The sequence below is a fragment of the Garra rufa genome, chromosome 6 (genome assembly GCF_049309525.1).
Source record: "Garra rufa chromosome 6, GarRuf1.0, whole genome shotgun sequence".
NCBI classification, from domain to species: Eukaryota; Metazoa; Chordata; class Actinopteri; order Cypriniformes; family Cyprinidae; genus Garra; species Garra rufa.
This window is the reverse complement of record NC_133366.1, coordinates 4,297,435-4,307,008: the sequence shown is the minus strand read 5'-3', so window position 1 is coordinate 4,307,008 and position 9,574 is coordinate 4,297,435. Positions and strand designations below refer to the sequence as shown.

The window sequence follows — 9,574 nt, the reverse complement described above, 5'->3', positions numbered from 1 at the left end:
TTGTGAGGTCAGTGCTGTGAGTTCTTTCTCTAAGAACAAAACGTATTTTGCATGACATTTAGTTCCCTTTGGTGTATTTCCAGGCTTTATGGCTGTGGTAAATTTCACGAGCCAGCAGATGGCGCTGATACTCTGAGGCTTTCAATCATGGCCAACTGCAAAGAAACAGTGAACTATGGCAAGCCATTTTAGCCTAAAATATGCACCGCGTTACTCCTCGTTATTGCATTTTTACTAGTAACAATTAAATTAGAGAGCTCTATAACACCGTTTTTACTAGTAATTATTCCAATTACAGAGCTTTCTAATTCAACTCTTACTAGTTATAATTCAAATTAATTCTTACTAGTGAAAATTCAGTTGTAGAGCTCTGTAATTAAAATGAGTGGAAGTCAATGGAGACATATGACTAATAAAAATTAATTTGTAGAGCTCTGTAATTGGAATTGTTACTAGTAAGAAATGAATTAGAGAGCTCTCTAATTCGCATTGTTACTAGTAAAAATTGTATTATGGAGCTCTCTAATTGAATTGTTACTAGTACGACGACTAACGCTTAGTATATTTTAGGCTAAAACAGCTTGCCATAGTGATCTCTCCGAGGTTTTATGAAATGAGAAGCAGATGCGTCAAATTAAAAACCTTTCTGCTCAGTGCTGGAAAATTTCATACACTAATAAAGGGTTTGTGTAAGAGAAATATCCATATTTAAAACTTTATAAACCATAATCTCTAGTTTCTGCTAATTTAAGTTGCAGATTTCTGAAATGAAAACTGGGGACATTTCCTAGTTCAGTGGTCAAATATTACTGAAATATCACTTGTGATTATCTACGGATTAAAAAACGGGGACACTATGAAGAGTTCAGATGCAAAAGCCTTTAAATGCCATTTGAAAGTTTCTTCTAAAATAACTATTTGTAGGTTTACTAATTTAACTTTAATGGCAATAAAGAAATTACTGAACATAAACATAGGAGTCTGAGAAAAATGCTAATTTAAGAAAAATTCAGATTGGCACTTGGAGGTTTTTGCATCTGAACTCTTCGTATGTTTTTGTTTTTTAATTGTTGAGGGTTCCATATATTAATATCATAATTTCTAAGTACAGTGATGTTCACCCTAGGATCACCCTATGCTGGCTGGCTGGTTTTAGCTGGTCAGCAGGCTGGTTTTAGAGGGGTTTTGGCCACTTCCTGGCCTGGTCAGGCTGGGAAACCACTAGCTAAAACCAGCCGGACCATTCTGGCCAGGTTGGGAGACCAGCTAAAGCCAGCTACTTCCAGCTGAGACCAGCCTTTTTTCAGCAGGGATATCCCTAATCAGGCTTATTATTTTGTATTTTAGGCTAATTTTGACCACAAAAGTATAAATGAGCGTATATATGAAGTATACGCTCGCTCAGGTGCTGATTATGTGCTTTATTCAATGTTAAAAGTGTCTAATATAAGTTTGAATACAATACTGCGTGACATTTAACGTTATAGTCATACTGAAAGCAACAATAGATAATTTACCTCAGATTAAAAAAAAATGTAATAAAAAACTGCCCATGTTAAAACTGCGCACTCAATACGAACCAACAAGGCTTTTCCATGACAAAGATGGTATCAGTTATTCATGATGTAGTTTTAATTATGTTAAAAAGGTTTTATATTTATAATTCAGATTATAAACTTGTCCATTTCATCTGGAGTGCAGTGCTTCTGCGCTTCTGAATGGCTGTGATATTTCAGTGCAATGTCGCGTCGTGCAGTCCGTATATTTAAGGGTTGTTTTAAACGTGCTGTAAAACAGGGATTTCCGGGGACAGGACAGCATATGCTGGTTAGGTATGTTTTGGTGCTGGGATGCTGGCCCTTTGCTGGTTTATGGTCCTTAGCTGGTTAATGCTGGTCCTTTGCTGGTTTATGCTGGTCCTTAGCTGGTTTATGCTGGTCCTTCGCTGGTTAATGCTGGTCCTTAGCTGGTTCATGCTGGCCCATGTACCATCATAAACCAGCAAAGGACCAGCATAAACCAGCAAAGGACCAGCATAAACCAGCTATTGACCAGCATAAACCAGTAAATGACCAGCATTAACCAGCTAAGGACCAGCATAAACCAGCAAAGGACCAGCATAAACCAGCTAAGGACCAGCATAAACCAGCTAAAACCAGCATCCCAGCACCAAAACATACCTAAGCAGCATATGCTGTTTTTTTCCGCAGGGGACACCAAAATCCAGGACAAAAAACGGGGATGAAAAAAACTGAAAAAACAGCTAAAACCAGGGTTGGCTGGTCTTAGCTGGTTTAAGCTGGAAGTAGCTGGTTTTACCTGGTGGAAAGTGGAAAAGTGGCCAAAACTCCTCTAAACCAGCCTGCTGATCAGCTATGACCAGCTAAACCAGGCTGGTTGACCAGCTAAAACCAGCCAACCAGCTTAGGCTGGTTTAAGCTGTTTTTTTTTCAGCAGGACTATGCCAACTGCTTACATGCGTTTACAAAAGAGTGGCGTTCCAGCAAATGACGTAGGATGTAGACATGACCACAATTGTCTTTTTTCCTAAGTTTGTTTGCCTGAAGTATTAGAGTCATTTTTGACACTCTGATTCTTCATAAACTTTTCTTTTGTAATCTTAATTTTCAAGGCGGTATACGGTTCAGTCTCAGAGATATGGGGATCTCAACGTGGCTGTCAATAAGTCCCAGAGACTTGTGAATCTCAGTGTCCGAATTGTTGAATATTACCCATTTTCAATGGTCAAAACCCAAATGTGAGTCACTTTGCAAACAGCTGATACTGTGTGCAGAATAAAAAATGTAAAAACTAGAACTGTAGCTTATCCCTCTCTATAAAAGCAATCGCGTAGGGCATGTATGTCTGAGGGTTTAACAATAAAATGGTGAAGCTGAGGCACATTTCCTTGTATGAAAGTATAATGCATGCTGATGCTTATATGATTCAAACAGGAACATGTGCAACAGGAAACACAGGCAATAATTACATCATCTGTCACAACATCCCATGATTTCGTAACCAGTTTTGGAAACCACTTTAGGGTTTTTTCAAACATTAGGCATCAAACTAAAGATCACAACTCATCTGTGAAAACTCTCAGCCACAGCAAATAATGGGGATTGAGGATGATTATCAAAATGTTGAAGACATTAGGGACACATTTAGCCCTCAAACACAGAATCACAGACAGGCAAAAGGACAAACTCAAAAATGCAGTAAGCAGTATCAGTGTTTTACTATTGACTTTTCCAGAATGTTTTTGAATGCATATTTTACTTTATAGGAATTTCAGCAAATTGTTATTAAATAATATTTTTGTTTTGTTCGTGTTCGTCAGGGAGAAGTAGATGTTTAGTGTTGATGACAGTGAGTCTCGCGCTCATTTGTGTTCTTCTTCTTGGCTTCATCGTACTGCAGTACATCACCATCAGCAGTTACAAGAACACAGGTGAAGAGTTCAACCAAACTATCAGCTTACAGGAAAAATACACTGATTTAACACAGAAGAGTTGTGTCTTTGATTGATGAACTGAAGACTTCAGTATATAACTGAGGCTGGATCAAATCTGTTTTTGTATCATTTTAGCTTTGAAAAGTTTATAAATGAAAATCCGTGTGGTTCAGGTTGGTTGTTCATGTCCACTGAACCAAAGAACTGGTCTGATATCAGGCAGTACTGCATGGATCATGGTGCTGATCTGGTCATTATCAACAGTAAAGAGAAGCAGGTGAGTTTGTGTGAGTGTCTGTTACTGAATGAGAGGAATCACACTTATTCCTGTTTTTATTCACACACAGAGGTTCTTATCTTCATTCGCAACGGAGCCAGTGTGGATTGGTTTGTCTGACAGAGAGCAGGAGGGCAACATGAAATGGGTGGATAATTCACCACTGAATCAAGGGTAAGAGCTAAAACACTCAGATAAATTAGAGACCACAACAACCTTCAGAAAACATCAGATGATGCACTTCCATGAACACATGGGACTTCCCATTAATCTACAAGAAAACTTGTTAAGGTTTCTATACTTTAACTTCTGCTTGAAATGTGGTACTGTTAGTATTGTTGATTCTTGAAATGCTTGTGATGTTCCTCATTTGTTAGTTGCTGAATGAAAAAAACTGAAATGACTAAACATTTGTGATCCTGAATCATTGAACATCTGACTCTTTTTATTCAGGTTTTGGATCAGTGGTGAGCCAAACGATCTTCTTGGACATGAGGACTGTGTTGTAATGAATGCTGAAAAACCAAACTACTGGAATGATCTGTCATGCTCAGACATACGAAATGGGATTTGTGAGAAATTAGGACTCATCTAGTCTTATCATGCTTTTACTTGTATTATCTTCTGTCATTCATGTTGTGATATGAGAATATATAGCCTAATCTCTAATAGCGTTTTATCTGTCCGTCAGTTTATTTCGTTGCTCCATTAAAGCATGTCAATTTGTCCTTATTTCAGCTGATATCTTGAGTCGCATTTGTTGGTCTGAAGTGTTGAGATTGCAATTATTCATCCTATTAAGTGTCTGTGGAACTGTTTTTGATTTGCATTGCTTTCCTTTGGAATAAAAAGTATTCTTGTCCATTTGCTTCACTGTTATTGATGCCAAACTATGGAGATTTCTTCCAGTCCAGTAGGATGCACCAGAGAGCAGGTTTAACAGACTGAAGTGATCAGAGAGGAAGACAAACATCAGCTCCAGAGCACTTGCTGCTGTCATTCAGTGTCTTTGCTGCATATAAGGACGTTTTTCCCTCAGGATCCCGTGGAAAGGACGGCTTTTTGATTTTATTTGGCTATTTAAAACCACGTTCACGCAAAACCTTCACTAAACTATACATTCTTCAGGATGTCCCAGCAATAGATACAATGGATGTACGGCGACCATCTAATTAGTTGGGAAAAGTACAAAATAAACCCGTCAAGAGAAAACCCTACCGCTTCATTCGCTACAACAGAAGCTCGTTTGGTCATTTTGACACCTAAGCTGGATTTTCCTAAGGTTTTACAGTAATTTGGAGGGTTTTTTTTTTTTAAAAAAGAGGCTCACTTCCATAAACACAAGGCCGATTTCTGTTGCTCAGTCCTTGTGAGCCATCATGGCTAAAGTGCAGGTGCTAAACGTGGCTGTTCTGGATAATCCCAGTCCTTTTGGAAACCCGTTTCAATTCGAAATCACATTTGAGTGTATGGAGGACCTACCTGAAGGTGAGAAATTTTACAAAATAACACCCTTTATACACGTACTCTGTCATTTCTGTGTAAATATTGAGATGCCAAGTACTTTAAATGCGTTTTACAATATCACTACGTCTTCCGCAGCAAGAATCACAGGAATATTCATCGTGATTTTAGCGGGAAAAGTCAGTTATTGTCAGCTGTTCTCGCGCGTAATATTTTGGCGCCGGCGGGGAGTTCGATGACAGCGCGAGGCCGCCCCTCCTTCCCTGATTAGTCCGATAGCGGACATGGGGTGTGAACAGTGTATCTGTGTCGTCTCCGATTGGTTGTTTTTTTTGTGTGACGTCACGTGTTGGGAGGCGCTGTGACGATTTTGGGGCAGAACTTGCTCCGTCCTCAGTGTAATAAAATACACTTCAATTCCGAGAGACTGTATTCTATTTATTTATTTATTTTTATATAAGTTATTTTGATTTTTTTTACGCGTTTTATTCTATATATGTGATCCTGGATAACAAAACCAGTCAATTTTTTTTTTTTTTAATAGATTAATACCTCTCAAAACTGAATAAGCTTTCTATTTGTTAGGATAAATGCAACTCTTTGAAAATCTGGAATCTGAGGGAGCAAAAAATAAATAAAAAATGAGAAAAGTTGACCAAATCAAGTTCTTAGCGATGCATATTACTAATAAAAAAAAAAAAGTTTGTACTTACTTATGGTAGGAAATTTACAAAACGTCTTCATGGAACATGATCTTTATTCAATAGTCTAATGATTTTTGGCAAATCTTTAATTTTACCCATGTATTGTTGGCTATTGCTACAAATATACCCGTTATGGCTGGTTTTGTGGTCCAGGGTCACATATATAGAATAAAACGCGTAACAAAATAGTTTTTTTGTGTTTATGAAACAAAGATCTCATGTAGCCTTAAATACAATATTTTTTGCCATTCCTGATAATAAATTATTGTGAAGACATTATTTATGCAGTGTATTGCATTGTTATCATGGTCTAAGAAGAAAGAAATCTTACCTACCCAGATAGCACACGTACGTCTGCAAGATGTCTGTTAAAGATCTCTTGATCTGGAAAGCATCTGCTGTGTACAAACGTCTAGCAGATGTCTGTAAGATGTCAGTTTTACATTCATTCTAAATCATAAACATCTTAAAGACAACTAATAGACATCTATTTGACATCTGATAGGAAACGTCCAATAGATGTATTGCAGATGCGCAAACTACATTTTCAGATATGTCCTGTAGATGTAAATGCAGAGGTAAAATAGCGACTCTAAGATGTATGTGTGCTATCAGGGTAGGCATGTTACCGCGATACAGTTTTTTCTTTTTAACTAAAATACATTTTATATGTAATTGTTTTCATTTATATCAACCAATATGACACTTAATAGCCCAATTGAAATCCCAGTAAAATTACTGCAACAGAGTAGGTTAGTCATTACATCTACTAAACCAACCCAAGAATAGCAGTTTTGATTCATAAATAAAATGAAATGCGTTTACCTCAGTAAAACACTGAGGTAAAAATTTGTCACGATTTGTTTTACTAAACCTCAAACAATATTCCTCATATAATCAAATGAGAGTCCCATTTTACATTGGGGGCCTTAACTACTATGTACTTACATTTAAATTAATCATTTGGTACAATGTACTTATTGTGTACATACATGTTTTTACATTGTACATATCTTTTTTTGACCCATCCCTTACACCCTAAACCACCCTAAACCTACCCATACCACCAAACCTGTCCCAAACCTTACCTTTAATAGAAGCAATGCAATGCAATATGACCACATTAAGTACATTGTACTTATTTATGATGTAAGTGCATAATAGTTTAGGCCACTTAATATAAAGTGTGACCAAAATAAGAAACTTGAGATAAAAAAAAAAAATGAATATAAGGACTGCAAAGGTTGTCAAATTAATCAAGCATGTGACCTTTTTTCTTGCTAGTGAATATACTGCCTTGAGTTCAAATGAGACTTGAGTATATTTTATGTATGTATTATTGTAACAACAAACAACAATCGCTTATCCCTCGGTTTATGCGTCTCTGTCAGATCTAGAGTGGAAGATCATCTACGTGGGCTCTGCGGAGAGTGAGGAGTACGACCAGGTCCTGGACTCGGTTCTGGTCGGCCCAGTTCCAGCAGGCAGACATATGTTTGTGTTTCAGGTGGGTTATGATCTGAGATGCATCTTGTTCTGGTTTGGTGCATTATGAGCAGCTTCCTGCAAAATGTGGCTCTAACCCATATAAATAAATTCATTTTAGTAAATAAATTGCAGTGCACTGCCACCTAGAGGTGAATGGAGAAAATACAGCTGTACATTTCAAGACTTGGAAACACCATTCAAATTTCTCTGTTTTGTCTCTCTTGACTTGATTGACAGGCGGACGCTCCAAACACAGGGCTGATTCCCGAGAGCGACGCGGTGGGCGTGACCGTAGTGCTAATCACATGCACTTATCGGGGACAGGAATTCATTCGCATTGGCTACTACGTAAACAATGAGTACACAGACCCTGAGCTGCGGGAAAACCCACCTGTCAAACCCGACTACACGCAGGTGAGACATTATAATAACAATGTGCATTATGGATTAGGAACCAGCTGGATTCCAGCATATAAATATTAATATACTTACATTATTAAATATTTAATCTATTGCAGGTGAATTAGAATAGAGAAATGAAAGGGAAGCTGAATTTAGAGCATTAACACTCAGCGCACATTATGCATGTTATATATTAAGAGTGCATTTGTCTAACACAGATCAGCTGCATTTGAAATGTGGCAATGCCGGTCAGATCAAAGAGGCAGGTGGCTGCTGTTTATAGTCCGGTATCGTTTGTAATTCATTAATTCTGCTAAACGATTCCGGGGTCGCTGCAATTGTCCATTGTGCGTGTTGATAGACAATCCTGTATTTCCATGCCTTCATTCTGTTGCGAATTGAGAGATTCTTACCCCTCAAAGACAGAGACGGCCGCCCACGGCTAAAAATAACTATTGTTTTTAAACGTTTAATAGCTTTTGAACTGCGAATCCAATTTGAATGCTTTAAAAAGTCTCGTAATGCAGAGTCTACTCTTTTCATTTGGACATTCAGAGGCTCGGTAGTGAGCGTGATTACGTTATATTTCCTCAGCACTGATTCAACAGATGAAAACAATGCATTTCGGTCCTCTGAGCCAAACAGGAACGATTGTTGATGCTTAGTCCCACCCCTGTGCCCAGATTGGTTCAAACTGTTATCCACTCAAACAATAAACAAATTTTGGTCTTTTGAACCACAGATTAGCATGTTTCTTTGGAAATCTGAACAGTCGCAAAGTGAAAGTAAAGTGTGTCTTGCGTGCGTGGAAACGGACGCAAAATAACACATTTGCATGAAAGCATTATTAGAAAAAGCACAGAAATACTCAGGACAGAGCCATTTGACATAACACAAACCAAAACAAGGATGAAACAGCAGTACATGTCGGATAAAGCACTGGAATTTAGGTTTTCACGTCACTAGGTGATGTCCCTGTAAAATAGATTCAGGCGCGGACTACAGCCGGCAGATCCATCCATTTGGTTGTTAAATTATGTTACTAATCCTTATATAGTTTGTAAAGATTATTTCCACAAATTTTTTCTGTTGCACTCGGTATATTTCTCTCTCATTTTGCGTGTAGTTTGTGAATAATTTGGACTGTATATATTTTTGTTGCACAAGACAATTTGTGCAAGTGTTTTCACTACTTCCTACACTGTTCGTGTTTATTGTTCATACTCGCATTAAGATATATTTATCTGAAAATGTAAATTTTTTTTACTGTGTTTACTGCTTCTGCTATGACTTTACTCCTGAAACTTTTTGGACAGGTCTATATTGTCAATAAACTAAATACGCCTATAGTAATATTGTAATATATAGCTATAACTTGCTTGGGAAATGGTTTTTATATACAGACAAAATTTTATTTGGAAGTGTAAAACACCTAAACCTTAGTCTCTAAAGAAAAAAATCCAAACTTCAGGAGATTTTGTTTGAGTACACAGTAAAAAGCACCCAATTGTTGCTAGCGTTTTTCCAAAAAAAAATCTGAGAATTAACTCATTTTTAGAGAAAACAAAAGAAAAATTGTAATTTTAAATTAGCTAGACAAAGTTCAAGTTCTTATGTTTATAATGATATATGACAATTGATACTGAGTGCTAGAATAAAAAAAAAAAAAAAAAAAAAAGTGTATATATATTAGGGCTGGGACACGATTAATCGCGATTAATCGCATCCAAAATAAAAGTTTATGTTAACATACTAAATGTGTGTTTACTGTGTATATTTATTATG

General features: G+C 37.2%; 2 protein-coding genes across 2 annotated transcripts; both read left to right on the top strand.

Annotated features, from left to right (window-relative positions):
- The first annotated feature begins 3,084 nt into the window (after positions 1 to 3,084).
- LOC141336075 (CD209 antigen-like protein 2) lies at positions 3,085 to 4,533 on the top strand. The gene is made up of 5 exons (XM_073841577.1): positions 3,085 to 3,218; positions 3,341 to 3,451; positions 3,628 to 3,731; positions 3,802 to 3,905; positions 4,185 to 4,533. The coding sequence occupies exons 1-5, from the start codon at positions 3,116 to 3,118 to the stop codon at positions 4,324 to 4,326; spliced, it is 564 nt and encodes a 187-aa protein (XP_073697678.1). The 5' UTR covers positions 3,085 to 3,115; the 3' UTR covers positions 4,327 to 4,533.
- Positions 4,534 to 4,697: 164 nt separating this feature from the next.
- On the top strand, positions 4,698 to 7,885 carry asf1bb (anti-silencing function 1Bb histone chaperone). The gene is made up of 3 exons (XM_073843011.1): positions 4,698 to 5,219; positions 7,291 to 7,406; positions 7,625 to 7,885. Exons 1-3 carry the CDS (start codon positions 5,111 to 5,113, stop codon positions 7,868 to 7,870), a joined length of 471 nt encoding a protein of 156 aa, XP_073699112.1. The 5' UTR covers positions 4,698 to 5,110; the 3' UTR covers positions 7,871 to 7,885.
- Positions 7,886 to 9,574: the final 1,689 nt, after the last annotated feature.